This window comes from Somniosus microcephalus, chromosome 2, assembly GCF_052327205.1.
Source record: "Somniosus microcephalus isolate GS21.2 chromosome 2, FLI_Smic_1.0, whole genome shotgun sequence".
NCBI classification, from domain to species: domain Eukaryota; kingdom Metazoa; phylum Chordata; class Chondrichthyes; order Squaliformes; family Somniosidae; genus Somniosus; species Somniosus microcephalus.
The window spans coordinates 332,591,797-332,611,759 of NC_140988.1; the positions used below are offsets into that span (position 1 = coordinate 332,591,797).

The 19,963-nt window shown below is 45.0% G+C and overlaps 1 protein-coding gene across 1 annotated transcript in view; it reads left to right on the forward strand.

Moving 5' to 3' along the window:
• Window positions 1-19,963, forward strand: part of dym (dymeclin) — a 527,720-nt gene that overhangs the window by 151,084 nt on the left and 356,673 nt on the right. Inside the window, exons 8-10 of the mRNA XM_085966565.1 lie at window positions 3,556-3,738; window positions 12,211-12,389; window positions 15,146-15,271. Of these exons, the coding sequence (XP_085822691.1) occupies window positions 3,556-3,738; window positions 12,211-12,389; window positions 15,146-15,271 (488 nt within the window). The remainder of the gene's footprint in view (window positions 1-3,555; window positions 3,739-12,210; window positions 12,390-15,145; window positions 15,272-19,963) is intronic.

The following is a 19,963-nucleotide window of genomic DNA, read 5'->3' on the forward strand; positions in this document are numbered from 1 at the left end:
ACTATGGGCGGGTAGGGTACATTACCATGTGATTTCCTGATTGCTGGCCTCTATCGATTTTCTGTAGCCATCAGGATGTTCTTGATTTTCAAGAAACTGCAACGAATTGCAGCATGAATCTGTTCATTCTGCACTAATGAAGACCATTTTGGCCTACTGTGAATATCATGTACATAATATTGTTGAGGGTTTACATTTCTTCCTGCTGAAGATGCTCACGCCCTCTTTATGCTATGGGTTATTTTTCACCAACAAAATGAATGAGGTGGCTGGCTTTTGTCAACTTACTTGGTTCCCACTTACTACTGTGGGTGGTGGTAGGGGTACTACAGTTGGCCTGTGTGTGTGTGGGCTGGGGATGGGGAATTTTCTGGGGTTCCGACTTCTGGTTAGGGGAATAGAGGATTGGGCGCTGCTGTGATGTTCCTATGATTGTAAGCCTGTTCATGCCAGACACAATTAATGGCTATTTAATGGTTATTTAATGGTTATTTGGACAAAATACTGGATGGTATGGAAGCGACACAGACTCATGAAGTCTCATGGCTTCAGGTCAAGCATGGGCAAGGAAGCCTCCTGCTGATTACCACCTACCGCCCTCCCTCAGCTGATGAATCAGTACTCCTCCATGTTGAACACCACTTGGAAGAAGCACTGAGTGTAGCAAGGGCACAGAATGTACTCTGGGTGGGGGACTTCAGTGTCCATCACCAAGAGTGGCTTGGTAGTACCACTACTAACCGAGCTGGCCGAGTCCTGAAGGGCATAGCTGCCGGACTGGGCCTGCGACAGGTGGGGTGAGAACCAACATGAGGGAAAAACCTACTTGACCTCGTCCTCACCAATCTACCTGTCGCAGATGCATCTGTCCATGACCGCATTGATAGCAGTGACCACTGCACAGTAATTGTGGAGACGAAGTCCCATCTTCACGCTGAGGAGACACCCTCCATTGTGTTGTGTGGCACGTCCACTGTGCTAAATGGGATAGAATCAGAACAGATCTAGCAGCTCAAAACTGGGCATCCATGAGGCACTGTGGGCCATCAGCATCAGTAGAATTGTATTCCACCACAATCTGTAACCTCATGGCCCGGCATATCCCTCACTCTCTACCATTACCATCAAGCCAGGGGACCAGCCCTGGTTCAATAAGGAGTGTAGAAGAGCATGCCACGAGCAACACCAGGCATACCTAAAAATGAGGTGCCAACCTGAGAAAGCTGCAACACAGGACTTGCAAGCATGCTGAAAAGCGGAAGCAGCATGCTGTAGACAGGGCTAAGCGATCCCGCAATCAACGGCTCAGATCAAAGCTCTGCAGTCCTGCCACATCCACTCGTGAATGGTGGTGGACCATTAAACAACTAACGGGAGGAGGGGGCTCCATGAATATCCCCATCCTTAATGATGGTGGAGTTCAGCACGTGAGTGCAAAAGACAAGGCTGAAGCATTTGCAACCATCTTCAGCCAGAAGTGCCGAGTGGATGATCCACCTGAGGTCCCCGCCATTACAGATGCCAGTCTTCAGCCAATTTGATTCACTTCACGTGATATCAAGAAACGGCTGAGTGCACTGAATACAGCAAAGGCTATGGGCCCCGACAACATCCCGGCTGTCGTGATGAAGACTTGTGCTCCAGAACTAGTCGTGCCTCTAGCCAAGCTGTTCCAGTACAGCTACAACATTGATATCTATCTGACAATGTGGAAAACTGCCCAGGTATATGTCCTGTCCAAAACAAGCAGGACAAATCCAATCTAACCAATTACCGCCCCATCAGTCTACTCTCAATCATCAGCAAAGTGATGGACGGTGTCGTTGACAGTGCTATCAAGCGGCACTTACTCACCAATAAGTTGCTCACTGGTGCCCAGTTTGTGTTCCGCCAAGACCATTCAGCTCCAGAACTCATTACAGCCTTGGTCCAAACATGAACAGAGGAACTGAATTCCAGAGGTGAGGTGAGAGTAACTGCCCTTGACATCAAGGCAGCATTTGACCGAGTGTGGCATCAAGAAGCCCAAGCAAAACTGAAGTCAGTGGAAATCGGGGGGGAAAACTCTCCATTGGCTGGAGTCATACCAAGCACAAAGGAAGATGGTTGTGGTGGTTGGAGGTCAATCATCAGAGCCCCAGGATATCGCTGCAGGAGTTCCTCAGGGCAGTGTCCTAGGTCCAACCATCTTCAGCTGCTTCATCAATGACCTTCCCTCCAACATAAGGTCAGAAATAGGGATGTTCGCTGAGGACTGCAGTGTTCAGTGCCATTCACAACTCTTCAGATAATGAAGCAGTCCATGCCCGCAAGCAACAAGGCCTGGACGACATTCAGGGTTGGGCTGATAAGTGGCAGGTAACATTTGTGCCACACAAGTGCCAGGCAATGACTAACTCCAACAAGCGAGACTCTAACCACTGCCCCTTGACATTTAACGGCATTACCATGTCTGAATCTCACACCATCGGATCTCCCACCATCAACATCCTGGGGGTCACCATTGACCAGAAACTTAACTGGACCAGCCACATAAATACTGTGGCGACAAGAGCAGGTCAGAAGCTAGGTATTCTGTGGCGAATGTCTCCCCTCTGCCTTTCCACCATCAACAAGACACAAGTCAGGAGTGTGATGGAATACTTTCCACTTGCCTGGATGAGTGCAGCTCCAACAACACTCAAGAAGCTCAACACCATCCAGGACAAAGCAGCCCACTTGATTGACACCCCATCCACCACCTTAAACATTCACTCCCTCCACCACCAGCGTACCGTGGCTGCAGTGTGTACCATCTACAAGATGCACTGCAGCAACTCGCCAAGGCTTCTTTGGCAGCACCTCTCAGACCCACGACCTCTACCACCTAGAAGGACAAGGGCAGCAGGCGCATGGGAACACCATCACTTCGAAGTTCCCCTCCAAGTCGCACACCATCCTGACTTGGAAATATATCGCCGTTCCTTCATTGTCGCTGGAACTCCCTCCCTAACAGCACTGTGGGTGTACCTTCACAACATGGACTGCAGTGGTTCAAGAAGGCGGCTCACCACCACCTTCTCAAGGGCAATTCGGGATGGGCATCAAATGCTGGCCTTGCCAGCGACGCCCAGATCCCATGAACGAATAAAAAAAAAAAACACATGGGTCGAATGGCATCCTTCTGTGCTGTAACTTTCTGTGATTGTATGACCATAGAAAGGAGTCTGCCTTCAGGAGAGGAAGGGAGAAGAGAAAATGTGTATAATTTATTTTTTGTTCATAAGGATAGTGTCCCCGAAGTGGATATGGAAATTGTCTCTCAGAATTGCTATCCTGAAGTTGAATTTATTGTAATGTAGATGTGGCTTTGCTTTGGTCTTGATCTATCTATCTATTCTATAAAAGCAGTTGATACGGTTGGTATGTTTCCCAGCGCAGTCATTTGTCACCTTGACCAAAAACAGTGAATTGCTTTTTATTAACTGCGAGCCAAAAAGGAAGGGTGGATACAAGATAATGGATTTATGAAGCTCTGAGGACAGACTCACATTTTATTTTTATTCTTCTCAACAGCTGGCCTGTGGACAGTTCTTACCTTGGGAGGAGTTGGGAGTAAGCCAGCCCAGCAAGAGGATCCGTCATCCCCACTGGCTAATCGGAGTCTTCTACTGCTGCTTGTTTTATCTAATCTGAGCAACACACCAGACAGCCCAAATCCATACAGACAGTCGATAATGTCCTTCAAGAATACACAAGGTTTGTGTTAAGCCTGCAAATTTAGAAAATTATTACTGTTAACTGTTCACCTGCTAACCTTCAGATGTGCTCATTTCATCAACCACTTGTAAATTGTTTGGCCTAGAAATTGGATCACACCTGAATCGGGGTGCGCTCCTGGTGCAGTGCTCCATGTGCCTATTGAGGCCAGTGGCAGGACCACGTCAAATTGGTCCGTTGGCCTCATTTGCTTATTACCAGCGAACTGCGGGCCCCGGAGGCAGTTTATCAGTCCCGGAAGGCAGGAAAATCGTCTGGCTCAGACGCCAGTTGAGGTTGTTTGGGGGTGGGGGGGGAGCACGGGGTGCTCTCTGAGGGGGACAAGCGGTGGTCGGCAACGTTCGCGGATTTAACGTGGATTGCTGGTTTGGCTGCCAAGCGCCTGAAGAAACTGACTGCAGCATGTACGATACATGCTGTGGTCATGCACAAACAGATTTTGCAATGGGCCTCAAATAGGCGTCAAGTCCCACTCCCACTCCATAAATCTAGGCTGACACTTCAGTGTAACACTGGGGGAGTGCTGCAGTGTCAAAGATAGCATCTTTAAGATGAGGCGTTAAGCCAAGGCCCCATCTGCCCCCTCGGGTGGAAGTAAAAGATCCCATGGCACTATTTCAAAGAAAAGCTGGGCCATCTTCTCCGATGTCCTGGCCAATATTTATCCCTCAACCAACGTCAATAAAACCTTGCTGTGTGCAAATTGGCTGTCGTGCTTCCTACATTACAACAGGACTGCACTTCAAAAATACTTCATTGGCTGTGAAACACTTTGGGCCAGCCTGAGGTTATGAAAGGCATTTATATAAATTCAAGTTCTTTGTCTTCATATCTTTATTCACAGGGAGGGAAAATTAAAATGTGAGTTGACCCCTACCAATCTGGGGCCCTCCATCAAATGGCTACAAATTGTCATTGGCCTGAGGCCTTGGAAGAGGTTACCTGCCCAATCCCTTTTCCTGGAATTGATGTAATTTCTTTTCATTGAACACTCGTGCATGTTTGTGTCAGTGTTAACTGGGTAGTAATGGTACCCGACATTGTGTGCTATTTGTGTACTGTGGTTGGTGCTGTCAGTGGAAATAGGATCATGAAATGGTACTGCAACAATTAACTAAAGAAAGGCAGCATGGATTTGTTAAAGGCAAATCGTGCTTAACTAACTTGATTAAGATTTTTGATGAGGTAACAGAGAGGGTTGATGAGGGTAATACAGTTGACGTATATATGGACTTCCAAAAGGCATTTGATAGGCTTACATAATAGTGCCACATAATAGGTGTAATGTATGTACCTTTAAGGGGAGAACTACTTTTTAACAGCTCCTTTATACTGTAGTACCGGCAGTGACCACACCTGTATATAAACCCTGAGTAGTGATCTGTAGAGTTAGTTCTAGAGTAACCCTCATTCAGTAAACACCTGTTGATCGTTCCCTGCAGTCTTTTGTCTGATTATTGAAGGACACAACATTAAGATACACGGATCTAACATTGGCGACGAGGATGGGATCACCAAACTATCTGGGTCACGCTCAAGATAGCCGGAGTACAAGTGAAAATGGAATTGGACACAGGATCAGCCCTAACAGTCATAAACCGAAGGGACTACAAGCGGCTATTCTCACATATACCCTTGAGAGATACAAAGATTGTCTTGAAGACGTACACGGGGCAAAAAGTCTACCCCAAAGGAAAAATAAGGGTGAATGTTATATATAACGGCAAGGAAACACCAAAAATGGACCTATATGTATTGCCAGATGGAGGACCACCACTACTAGGACGTGAATGGATCCGGAAGATACAGCTAGATTGGCATTCCATACAAGCATTGACTGTAGATGCCAAAAAGGATGACGACGTCACACCTGGACGACTGTCAAAAATGCTAACTGACGCACAAGAAGTGTTCCAGCAGGGACTCGGAACACTAAAAGGCATAACAGCGACGATCAAAATAGAGGAAAATGCCAGCCCAAAGATTTTTAAGGCCAGACCGGTACCTTATGCGATCCACCCAGCCGTCTAAGCAGAGCTGGAAGGTTTGGAACGTTCAGGAGTACTGTCCAAAGTGGACTGGAGCGAGTGGGCTACAACCATCGTTCCTGTAATGAAGAGGTCGTTGAGTAATACGCCTGGGGAACCAAAGAAGGTTCGCATCTGTGGGAACTTTAAGGTGACAGTGAACCCAGTCCTTCACACTGTACAATATCCGCTTCTGCGGATTGAAGATATTTTTGCCTCGCTATCTGGAGGGAAACGCTTCACTAAGATTGATCTGGCCCAGGCGTACCTGCAAATGGAGGTAGAAGAAGCCTCGAAACAGTACCTCACGATCAACACTCATAAAGGTCTCTACCAATACAACCGGCTGGTGTTCGGGGTAGCATCAGCTCCGGCTATTTGGCAAAGGGCAATGGATCAAGTCCTGCAAGGGATTCCAGGGACCCAGTGTTATTTGGACGACATCCTGGTTACGGGCGAAAATGACAGTGATCACCTCGCCAACCTGGAGCAGGTGCTCACTGGATTGAAGGAATATGGGCTCCGAGCTAATCGCCACAAATGCGAGTTTTTCCAGAAGCAGATCTCGTATTGTGGCCACGTTATTGATGAAGAGGGGTTGCATAAGTCCCCTGAAAAGATTGAGGCAGTAGTCAAGGCTCCAGCACCGGAAAATGTGTCACAACTGAGGTCGTTCCTCGGGCTGGTGAACTACTACCATAAGTTCTTGCCGAATTTGTCTACCGTACTACACCCACTGAACACCCTACTGCAAACGGGGGTACCATGGAAGTGGAGTGACGAATGTAAACGAGCTTTCCAGAAGAGCAAAGCATTGATCACATCAAAAGAGGTGTTGGCTCATTTCAACCCAGCACTACCAATTCGGTTGGCGTGTGATGCATCACCCTATGGCATTGGAGCGGTGCTGTCGCACAAATTCCCGGACGGCTCGGAGATGCCAGTAGCCTTTGCGTCTCGGTCACTAACCTCAGCCGAGCGTAACTAGGCCCAGATTGACAGGGAGGCCCTCAGCCTAGTGTGGGGAGTGAAAAAGTTCAATCACTATCTGCACGGGCAGAAGTTCACCTTGCTGACTGACCACCAACCACTTGTCTCCATCTTTAATCCAAAGAAGGGCGTTCCGGTGATGACTGCGCAACGACTACAAAGATGGTCCCTGTTTCTAGGGGTGCACCAATATGAAATCGAGTATAAGGGCACGAAACAGCATGGAAACGCTGATGGGCTATCACGCCTGCCACTGCCTACTGCGGAGGAAGCACCAGCAGTGGATCCTGTCGAAATATTTCATTCGGCTATAATTGAATGCTTGCCAGTAACTAATGCTGGTATAGAGAAGGAGACCCAAAATGACCCGACACTGTCTCGGGTATATGATTTGACGGTGAATGTTGCCAGCATTCTCGACAAGGAGAGAACAGCTGTCAGTGTGCCGGGGACCTTGATGTGTGGATCCCGAGTGGTAATTCCACCCAAGTTAAGGGAGAGAGTGCTCAATGAGCTTCACGAAGGTCATCTGGGAGGGGTGAAAATGAAAAGCCTTGCTAGGGCTTATGTGTGGTGGCCGGGGATCGATCAGCAAATCGAGGACCTGACAAAGAGCTGCTCAGGATGCCAGAAGGCCCAAAATGCACCACCACATGCCCCTCTACACCCATGGGAGTGGCCCTCATCTCCATGGCAACGGGTGCATATTGATTTTGCTGGTTCATTCATGGACTCAATGTTTTTAATAGCCGTGGATGCGCACTCGAAATGGCCTGAGGTGATCAAAATGTCCTCCACCACCACGGAGAAAATTATTGCATCCTACGGACCATTTTTGCCAGGAACGGCTTGCCAGAGCAGATTTGCTCTGATAACGGACCACAGTTTGTGTCCGAAGAGTTTTGAAGATTTATGAAAAGGAATGGGGTAAGGCATTACACATCCACCCCGTATCATCCAGCCACAAATGGATTGGCTGAGAGGTTCATACAAACCTTTAAAAAAGCAGTAAAGGCCATGTGCGATGACGACGTTCCACTGCAGCATAAGGTGGACAATTTCCTGTTAGCCTACAGAAATACGACACATGCAGTCACCAACCAGGCCCCAACCATGATGTTCTTTAACCGAAGGTTGAGATCTCGTCTGGATTTGCTCAGACCAAATGTACGAAGAGATGTTGAGAGTAAGCAATTCTAGCACATCAATGAGAAGCCGACAAGGAGCTTCAATGTAGGGCAACCAGTCTTGGCCCGCGACTACCGAACAGAGAAATGGCAACCAGGAACGATATGCACACGGCAGGGACCACTAATGTACACAGTGGATGTTGGGGAGAACATCGTGAGAAGCCATGCTGACCAGATCCTAGAGTCACAGGAACGAGTCAACCCCATGTCTCGGCCATACGTACCTGGTGAGGAACCCGACGTACAGGTCGCATCTACCTCAGAAACAATAGCATTGGAAGCTGATGAATCAACTGATGACAGGGTGTTCGAATCGCCTCCGCACCAAGAGCGAGACACTCGGGAAAGGCGTTATCCAGAAAGAATCAGGAAGCCTCCCCAAAGACTGAATTTATAAATAGACTATTTTCAGTTAATGTTGCATGTTAAAAGTGTTAATTGTAATTAGTTTGATATTTAATTGTTAAATGAGTGTTATGGTACTGTTAATCTAAAAGGGGAGGAATTGTCATGTATGTACCTTTTTAAGGGGGAGAACTACTTTTTACAGCTCCTGTATACTGCAGTACCGGCAGTGACCACACCGGTATATAAACCCTGAGTAGTGATCTGTACAATTAGTTCTAGAGTAACCCTCATTCAGTAAACACCTGTTGAATCGTTCCCTGCAGTTGTTGTCTGATTATTGAAGGACACAACATTAAGATACACGGGTCTAACAATAGGCTTACCAGCAAAGTTGAAGCCCATGGAATAAAAGGGACAGTGGCAGCATGGATACGAAATTGACTAAGTGACAGAAAACAGAGAGTAGTGGTGAACGGTTGTTTTTCGGACTGGAGGAAGGTATACAGTGGCGTTCCCCAGGGGTCGGTACTAGGACCACTGCTTTTCTTGATATATATTAATGACTTGGACTTGGGAGTACAGGGCAAAATTTCAAAATTTGCAGATGACATTAAACTTGGAAGTATAGTGAACAGTGAGGAGGATAGTGATAGACTTCAAGAAGACATAGACAAGCTGGTGAAATGGGCGGCCACGTGGCAGATGAAATTTAATGCAGAAAAGTGCAAAGTGATACATTTTGGTAGGAAGAACGAGGAGAGGCAATATAAACTAAAGTGGGTGCATGAACAGAGACACCTAGGGGTATATGTGCACAAATTGTTGAAGGTGGCAGGGCAGGTTGAGAAAGCGGTTAAAAAGGCACACGGGATACTGGGCTTCATAAATAGAGGCGTAGAGTACAAAAGCAAGGAAGTTATGATGAACCTTTAAAACACTGGTTCAGCCTCAACTGGAGTATTGTGTCCAATTCTGGGCACTGCTCTTTAGGAAGAATGTGAAGGCTTTAGAGAGGGTGCAGAAAAGATTTACGAGAGTGATTCCAGGGATGAGGGACTTCAGTTATGTTGATAGACTGAAGAAGCTGGGGTTATTCTCCTTGGAGCAGAGAAGGTTGAGAGGAGATTTGATAGAGGTGTTCAAAATCATGAGGGGTCTAGACAGTAGATAGAGTGAAACTGTTCCCATTGGCGGAAGGGTTGGGAACCAGAGGACACAGATTTAAGGTGATTGGCAGAAGGACCAAAGGCGACATGAGGAGAGAATGTTTTACGCAGCGAGTAGTTAGGATCTGGAATGCACTGCCTGGAGGCAGACTCAATCGTGGCTTTCAAAAGGGAGTTGGATAAGTACCTGAAGGAAAAAATTTGCAGGGCTCCGGGGGAAAGGGCGTTGGAGTGGGATTAGCTGAAGTGCTCTTGCAGAGAGCCGCCATGGGCTCGACAGGCCAAATGGCCTCCTTCTGTGCTGCAATCATTCTGTGATTCTATAATTAATATTCTAAATTCTGCTGATCACTCACTGTGTTACAGAAATGTGACCAGAACAAACATTGCTTGTTTCAGAAAAAGTGTAGAGGTTAGTGATGTAATTTATGTTTACAGATAGCTGGACTGGGAAAGTACATCATTTTTGACAGTTTTTAAAAGCTTTATTTTAATATCGTGCAGCTTTGTTTAAAAAAAGAACTACTCCCACGGAAATTATTTTAAAAAATCTTTGGTTAAATGTGCATTTTTTTTTTACTGCATTATCATGTTATATACTATTGAAGATATTCCAAAAGTAGTGCCATCACTGAAAAAGGAAATTGGATCACAAAACATATTGGCACTAATGTTCCAAAGTCATTGGGGGTGATTTTGCCAATGGTTTCAGTCCCGCCTCCATCGACTAGTGGCCAACCCACGCTATTTTCCCTTGATTAACCTTGTTAAGCCTGCCCAGCGGGCTTAGCAGGCCAATTAAGGGGAAGCCAGTTACAGAGACCGTCAGCATATGACATTTCATCTGTCAAAGATGAATTGTCATCGCTTGACAGCTCTGTGAAGCTGTCAAGCACTGACATTTGCTGTTGTTTGATGAGTTCTTGTATTCAAGACTCCAAACCTCTTGTGAGCAGAAATTAGATGGCTGTTGCATCGGAGAATGCAGCAGCCGTCTGTCATCTCTGCCGGTGAGGTGCGAGAGTCTCCAGTTCCCTAACTGTTGAAGCCTGCAGGAAGAAACAAAGGTAAGTAAACATTTTCTATCACTTTTCACTCACCTCACATACTTATCTCTTCACATTTGCACCCATCACTCACCTCCACAGTGCACTTTTGCACCCCTCTGATCCCCGCAGATCCACTGCTTGCCTCAGTGACGCTGACGGGGTTTCCTGACGTCGGGAAGCCCCCGCGCCTCTGGTGGAAAAATGGGGATAATCCTCTTAACAACAGGTAGTTAACAGGCAGTTAAGTGGCTGTAATCCCCTTCCCGCCTCCAGGAGACGGGATCCGGCGCGGTTCGGCTATCCACCTCCTGGGAAGATGGCATGGAGGCGGGTTGGGGGGTGGGATGGGTACCCACCCCCAGATTCTGCCATTTTCCCAGTAGTCCTGCCTCCAAACCCGCCTTCCCCAGGGCTGGCAAAATCCAGCCCATTGTGTATTATCGAAATGTTATGAAGACAAGTATCAGCTGTTTTAGCAAAAGAGTAAGAATTAGGGACACCATTTATTTTCACAGATAACTTGACAGATATCAAATGTGGAATATTAAAGTAAGGGTTATATTTTAAATTAATGTACATCTAACTAAGCAAGTGCAGTCAAACCCCCGAAGCACTGTACCACCACTTTCTGTATTTTGCCTTCAGTGATTTCCTGATTCTATAACAGCCCTTTAAAATCAGTCCAGTTTTAAATTTACAAAGAAATTATGGTTTTGTTAAAATAAAAAAGGAAAAACTAAATGATGGCAATCTGAAATTAAAACAAAATGCTGGATGTAAACAGCAGATTATTCAGCATCTAAAAAGAGAAAAGACACGTTCTTGATGTTTCAGGTGTGTACTGTTCTTCAGAAATGACTGAAGGGTAAACGGGCATTTTAGTAAAGTTGGAAAAAATAGAGGGGGGAAGAATATGCCAGTCAAAGATAGTTAATTGGTTGAATGACCTGCAAACTGGTAAATATAAAAATAAATCAACAGATGATAGAAATTTAAAAAGGGACAAAAAATGTGCAAATAGTTGAGGGAGAAAGCCATATAAACATAAACTTGAGAAAATAAGGAAAACTACAGAAAGGGGAGGGAAAGCAAGTTGCGAATGCAGCAGATTTGAAATTAAAAGTGAAAATGCAAGAGAAACACCAGTCTTGAAGCGGGAAGAAAATGCGTCAGTAGAATAAGCTCAGACCTCTGCTTGCACTTGTCATCATCTTCCACCCTAACAACCTCTGCATTTGTCTGGTCATTTTCCACCACCTATAAAATGATCCAGTCACAGAGCATATTCCCGCCCCCTCCCTGGTTCCATTGCTGCTTTCTGGGGGGACTGAAACCACTGTTGTACCTTTTCGCTACTTTTAGCTACCCTTCTTTTGGCACCTTCCAATGCAACTACAGGAGATGCAATACCTGTCTATATTTATTTCCTCCCGCACCAGGGACACAACACTTCCATTGGAGACTGCAATTCACGTGTACCTATAATCTGGTCTATTTCTTCTCTACACTGGGGTGACCAAACAACTAAATGACTAATTTGCTGAGGTGATTAACTGATGTGCCAACTATGTTGGTGCTTTTTCATTATACTAATACCTGTATAAAATTGCAAATCCAGAACAGTCTTCAAGTCCCAGTTTGCCAAATACTTTTATTTGCTTGTTGTAATCCTTCATTTCAGATAACACTGCCGTTCAGCCACCAAACTCCTACTCCTTCCAGATAAATTTCAACAGTTTGTACACAGCACTGTATGAGCAGCAGAAATCTGACCAGGCTACTCTTCTGCTGTATACCTTGTTGCATCAGAACCCAAATGTGAGAACATATGTGTTGGCCCGTACTGATGTGGAGAATCTGGTGAGTGTTCTTTGGACTTTTTGGGAGCAGTAGATGAATTGTGCTCTTTTTTTTGTCCTCTCTCAATTTTCTTTTCTCCTCTGAAGGTGTTGACTATTCCTGTGGTAGAGTTGTAAGTGCTCAGGCCAGTTTTAGCAGCCAGTCTGCTGTCCTGGCTGAGATCAGCACAGATGAGAAATTAAACTTGGTACGTTCTGATCAGCATGGCCAAGTGCCACACTGGGTGATGCTTTTATCCACTAAGCCATGGGGGCTCATAGCATTGCCAGCGCAGTATATAAATTTGCCATACTTCCCAAATGTGTTTCTGCTATTGACAGGCTGTGGTTTAAATCTAATGTGGTTAAATGTGAATACTGGAAAGTTTAGAGAATTTGATTTGGAGGTTATGATTTTGTTTTTGTTCTCATTTTACAGAATGGAATCGTAACTTTTTTTGCTGTAAACTGCCGGTGCTGGGGAAGGCAGCCAAACCTGCTACACTGTAGCTTCTTCTGCCTTTCTGCTTTGATTCATGCCCTTATCTACAGAACATGGACACAGACATGCAAACCATTCACTCTGATTGATTAAATTCCTTTTTTCCACAAGCATGATTAACTCTCCCTTTAAAAAAAAAAAAAAAAAAAAAATCTTGTATTTCCTTTCCTGATTTCCCAGCTTCTTGGAAAAGAGGTTGCAAAGCAAACTAGAATAGCAGACCCACCATATGTACCCTTGTGTTCCTCCAATTTCTTCTTATTTTGGTCCTTTTTGGTTCTCTCTAAAGGCATTTAAACTCAAGACATGTTTTTTAAGGCAGGATATAGACATTAACCTTGCCTGCAGCACATCACTCTGTGTCCACCCGCTGTTTACCAAAGGCAAATTGGGTGATGTCATTGAGGCACTGTTCCTCTTGTGACCTAACCAAGATCTGACAAATCAGGGGATTGTAGGTTTGAGCATCCTTTGGTGCCAGGGTACTTAATCCATGAACACATGGATTTGAAAAGAATATCTTGAAGAAAACTGCTTCTATATATTACTAGCAGTGGAATTCAAATTTTGACTAATAGCTGATTTGTTACTGAAATTATGATTTTTGAATCCTTTTAATTTGATTGGAGTCTGAATTCTCAATTGATTAATGTCTTAAGTTGAATCTAAGCTTTTCATTTTGTATTATCTGTTTTATGCATGACATAACACAATGGAATGAGTCAAACGAAGAGCGGGGTTTCAGTTTTGACATTAAGTTGGATGAGTTTTAGAATTTGTGGTTTTGAAAATATGCTGGGTTGGCGATTTACTTTAACCACCATGAATTTTGGCTTTATTTAAGGATCACACTAATAACACATAATTTCAGTAAATAGGAGCCATCATTGGCTTCCAAGCATTCATTGTTCTGTTTGAACAAGTACAACTGATACCCACCACTCCCTATGATAAATAATATCGTGGCTTTGTGCAAGAGCACTGGAACCTATATGCATAAACATTTGAGCCGAATTCTTTTTTTTTTGTTTATCTATTAAATATACTCTCCCAATTTCCTTCCAATCCCCCTCCCCCATCTCACAAAAGTGAAGACTCTTATTGGTACAGTTTCACTGTTGTCTGATCCAAATGGTCATTATTTGTTTTTGAGCCTGGTCAGTGGGTGTCAGGCTTTTCACCAGATGGGCATCACCGTGAACCTCAAACCTATCCTCATCCAATGTCCACATGCGCTCTTTTCAGCAGGTGTCATTGGATAGTGATCAGGAGTGCAAACTTTGGTTAATTTCCCTCTTTTTTTTCCTTTCCACCAAAATCGAGGCTTGGTTGTCATTACAAAATCCTTATGGATCAGGAAGGTCATTTGGTCCATCTTACTTCATCCATCCAGAAAGACTACAGTAGCGGCCCCCGCCACCCATTGCTGCATCTACTTGTTTCGTAAATTATTCCAGGGTGTTTGCCTCCATTGTTTGGAAGCCCATTCTAAATTTTGATCACTCCTTGTGTGAAGAATTTCCTGACGTCAGTCCTAAATTTACCTGTTACTAATTTGAACCTGTCCCTTTGTGCTACTCTCACAATTTAATTTATAGTAATAATCCAGATTCACTTTTTTCATTGCCTTAATTATCCATAAAACCACCTCTCAGATGCCTCCTTTTTAGGCCTACAACTTTTCCTCATAACTCGGATCTTTGACAAGGGGGATCAGGCTTGTGACACTGCCTCCAGCACTTGCATATCTCCCTTATTGATGATCTGAACTGGACACAATACTCAAGGTGCAGACTGGCCACAGCACTATGCAGTTTGTTTATGTCTCTCTCTGACTTATATTCTACTATATTGGCCAAGTGCATAGGAACAGGAATAGGCTATTCAGCCCCTCGAGCCTGTTTAACCATTTAATTAAATCGTGGCTGATCTGTACCTCAACCCCATTTACCTGCCTTTGACCAAAATTCAAATTCCACCTGGTGGGGGGTGGGGTGGGCGGTACCAGTGTGCCTGCTTTTAAAGTATTTGTTTCCCTCTTTATATGGGAATGCATCCTGTGCTCACTGGAGCTTAAGTCACTGCTTTCTGGTGAAGAGGGGAGAATGTGGTAGTGGAGGGATGAATTTACAGGTTAATTGCTAAATATCATGCCTGCAAATTAGACTTTTTATTTAAAAAGTGGGAAACAAATGGTTAGGCGGGTGGGGAAATGGAGTGAGAATGAATTGTCTGTATATGTGACTCTAGACATTGTTTTACTCTTTGATTTGCAGGTTCTTCCAATTCTTGAGATTTTGTATCATGTTGAAGAGCGGAATTCTCACCATGTGTACATGGCGCTTATTATTCTGCTAATCCTAACTGAAGAAGATTCATTCAACCGTTCAGTTCATGAAGTGGTGAGTTAAAGCTGCTTTAGTGCATCCAATATGAGTTGCTTTGTTGAACTCTACAGCGCTTATACCTCAGCATAGTACTGGTTTGCTTGTGATTGTATATTTAATTTCATAACTGGATGACCATGCAGATATGAAATAAGTTAGGCTAAAATGGTAATTACAATGCATGTATGTTCAAAAATATTCATAGGCCCAGAAATTCGGGTCTCCACAGGTGAGTACGCACGGGGTACTCATCCGTAAGCCCAATGGAAGTGCCGGTTTCCTGCATGAACTGCGCATGCGTGGGAAATCGGCACTTCCGTTCCCCTGAAAGAAGGGGTTCAGAGTTCGAACGCGTGCGCAGGAGAGGCTGCGCGTGCGCATTGAACTTACGTTTTTTTTGCTGGTTTTCCCGGGAGGGTAAATCTCCAGAAGTTAGACATTTAAAAAGCAGTCGTAAGACCTGCTTTTTACAAGGTAAGTGGTGAATTAATTCAAATTAAAACATTTTTTCCACAGGATTATTATTTTTAAATACTTTATTAAAAAAAAAGGTAAGTTTATTTTTAGCCCCATTAGAAAATAATTTTTTTTCCCAAAAATTTAAATTATTGTTTAAAATAGTTATTTCATGTAATTTATAGTTTATTTTAAAAATGTGATGTTTTTTTTAAATTTAATTGAAGATTTAGTGATGTTTTGGGGCTTATAGTATTTATAAGTTTGACAGCCCTTCCTGTCAAACTTATGAATGAAGCATTCCCTGCTCCGATTGGCTCCCCATGGCCCACATGATCCCAGGGGACGCATCGAACTAACTGCGCCCCTGGGATACACAAGCACTGCGTGCCGGCAGTTGGAAGAGGCCCCGGATCGGAATTCCACGGGGGCCCACAGCTCAACGGCCGGCGCGCTAGGTAAGTGCAGGTCAGGGGCTTACACCCGCGGGAAGCCTCCGACCCGAATTTCTGGGCCATGGTATTTTTTCCAAGGAATTTTTTCATGTGATAACTAAAATAAAATTGCTACACTACAACTCCGATTGTTCAGTTAGTGTAAGTGCACTAGCCAGAGTGAAACTGCGTAATACACACCAGTAAGGTTCAGGCTTGATTCCTGAATATATAAAGTTCTGCTCTGGGGTAGCTGATCTCTGCAGCTGGCCTCAAGTATCCCTTTGCTGGAGTGGTGGGACAGGGAAATCATCTAAATGAAAGAAAGACTTGCATTTATATAGTGCCTTTCGCAATCTCGGGATGTCCCAAAGCGTTTCACAGCTAATGTACTTTTTGAAGTGTAGTCACTGTTGTAATGTAGGAAACACGGCATCCAATTTGCACACAGCAAGCTCCCACAATATGGGACTGGATAATCTCTTTGGTCGAAAGTACAAATGTGCAGATTATAGGTAATGGCAAGATCAGGCTCGGCTGTGAAGTTTTTCACTGTTGAATAGCCTGCTAACATTCAGTCCAAGTTCATACATGAAGAATGCCCACTTTGCCCAGTTACTGTCACCCATGGAACCATAGTTCAGGAGGAGAAAGTACTACAATTTCATTAAACTTGTTTGCTAAACTACTGCCAAGACAAAAAGTTCAGTTTAAGCAAAGCATTGGAACTTTTTACAATATGCATGAAAAATAGCTAACTTAACAAGCTGCTGTCCACCCCAAAAAAAGCCTGCACTGCATTTGTGCCATGAAAAAAACTGCCTAGCTGCCCAATAATAAAATTATAAATAAGCTACACATTTTTTGTTTTGGAAAACACAAAAGATATTTTATGCTAACCCCTCAGGGGCTGGGGATCACGCCTGTGACCTTCCTGGCCTATTTGGCTCAGTTCTGTAGTGGGCCATGTACTTGCCAAGTGAACTGTCAGGAGAGCTTTGAAAGTATTTTTTAAAATAGACACATCGTGTTTAATTGTTCACAAATATTAACAAATGTAGCATTTGCTTCAGGTCCTGAGTCATTCAAGCTTCACCTACATCTTCCATTTTATGAGACAGAGAAGTCTATAAATGTTGAGGCCTAATGGTATTTTTATTTTCTCCATCCCCCTGCCCCGCTCCATAGTTCATCTTGGCTGCAATACCAACCTTCTTCCAGGCAAGAATCTAAACTGACATTGTGCTGCAATACTGAGGAAATACTGCAATGTCAGAGGTGCCATTCATCAGATGAGGCATTTACATAGGATTACATAGGATATACGGCACAGAAACAGGCCATTCGTCCCAACCAGTCCATGCCGGCATTTATGCGCCACTCGAGCCTCCTCCTGTCTTTCCTCATCTAAATCTATCAGCATAACCCTCTATTCCCTTCTCCCTCATATGCTTTTCTAGCCTCCTCTTAAGTGCATCTATACTTTTCACTTCAACCACTCCCTGTGGTAGCAAGTTCCACATTCTCACCACTCTTTGGGTAAAGAAGTTTCTTCTGAATTCCCTATTGGATTTCTGGTGACTATCTTATATTGATGGCCTCTAGTTATACTCTTCCCCACAAGTGGAAACGTTCTCTCTGTATCCACGCTATCTAAACCTTTCATGATTTTAAAGACCTCCATTAAGTCACCCCTCAGCCTTCTCTTTTCAAGAGAAAAGAGACCCAGCCTGTCCATCCTTTCCTGATATGTATACCCTTGCGTTTCTGGTATCATTCTTTTAAATCTTCTCTGCACTCTCTCCAGTGTCTCGATATCCTTTTTATAATATGGCGACCAGAATTGCACACAGTACTCCAAGTGTGGTCTAACCAAGGTGAAGTCATCGCAAGAATCCTCCTCAATTGCCTTCTCCCAGTGGCCGAAGAGCTCCTCCCAGAGTCGCAATGCAGATTCCGCCCACTAAGGGGCACAGTGGACATGATCTTCACCACACGTCAATTACAAGAGAAATGCAGGGAACAGCACCAACCACTGTACATGGCCGCCTTTGATCTCTCGCAGGCCTTCGACACTGTCAACCGTGAGGGATTATGGAGTGTCCTCCTCAAATTCGGCTGTCCTCAAAAGTTTGTCACTATCCTCCGCCTGCTTCACGACGACATGCAAGCCGTGATCCTGATCAACGGTTCCACCACAGACCCAATTCACGTACGAACCGGGGTCAAGCAAGGCTGTGTCATCGCACCAACGCTCTTCTCAATCTTCCTTGCTGCAATGCTCCATCTCACCCTCCGTAAGCTTCCCACTGGAGTGGAGCTAATTTACAGAACAAACGGGAAACTGTTCAACCTCCATCGCCTCCAGTCCAGATCCAAGGTCGTCCCGTCCTCTGTCGTCGAATTACAGTATGCAGACGATGCTTGCGTCTGCGCTCACTCGGAGGCCGAACTCCAAACCATCGTAAACACCTTCACCGAAGCATACGAGAGCATAGGCCTTACACTAAACATCCGTAAGACAAAGGTCCTCTACCAACCTGCCCCCGCCACGCAGTGCTGCACCCCGATTATCAAAATCCACGACAAGGCCTTGGACAACGTGGACCACTTTCCATACCTTGGGAGCCTACTGTCAACAAGGGCAGACGACGAAGTCCAACACCGCCTTCAGTGTGCCAGTGCAGCTTTGGGTCACCTGAGGAAGAGAGTGTTTGAAGACCAGGACCTCAAACCCGGCACTAAGCTCATGGTCTACAGGGCAGCAGTGATACCTGCCCTGCTGTATGCCTCAGAGACATGGACCATGTACAGCAGGCACCTCAAAGCACCGGAGAGGTACCACCAACGCTGCCTCCGCAAGATTCTGCAAATCCATTGGCAGGATAGGCGCACCAACGTCAGTGTTCTTGCTCAGGCCAACATCCCCAGCATCGAATCTCTGACCACGCTCAATCAGCTCCGATGGACGGGTCACATTGTCTGCATGCCTGATACGAGGCTACCAAAACAAGCGCTCTACTCGGAGCTCCGGCACGGCAAGAGAGCCCCAGGTGGGCAGAGGAAACGCTTCAAGGAAACGCTTCAAGGACACCCTCAAAGCCTCCTTGAAAAAGTGCAACATCCCCACCGACACCTGGGAATCCCTGGCCCAAGACCGCACAAAGTGGAGGAGAAGCATCCGGGAAGGTGCCAAACACCTCGAGTCTCTTCGCCGGGAGCAAGCAGAAGCCAAGCGCAAGCAGCGCACGTCAACCCAAGCACCCCACCCACCCGCCCCTTCATCCACCGTCTGCCCCACCTGTGACAGAGACTGTAGGTCCCGCATTGGACTCATCAGTCACCTGCGAGCTCATTTTTAATGTGGAAGCAAGTCATCCTCAGTTCCAAGGGACTGCCTAAGAAGAAGACACAGTACTCCAAGTGTAGTCTAACCAAGGTTCGATACAAGTTTAGCATAACTTCACTACTTTTCAATTCTGTCCCTCTAGAAATAAACCCTAGTGCTTGGTTTGCTTTTTTTATGACCTTGTTAACCTGTGTCGATACTTTGTGTGATTTGTGTATTTGTACTCGGAGATCCCTTTGCTCCTCTACCTCATGTAGATTCTTATTTTCCAAGTAATATGTAACCTCCCTATTTTTCTTACCAAAACGTAATAAGAAATATGTAATATCTCACATTTATCTGTGTTGAATTTAATTTGCCAATTATATGCCCATTCTGCAAGTTTATTAATATATTCTTGTAATTTGTTGCAGTCCTCCTCTGTATTGACTACCCCCCAAATTTGGTGTCATCCACAAATTTAGAAAT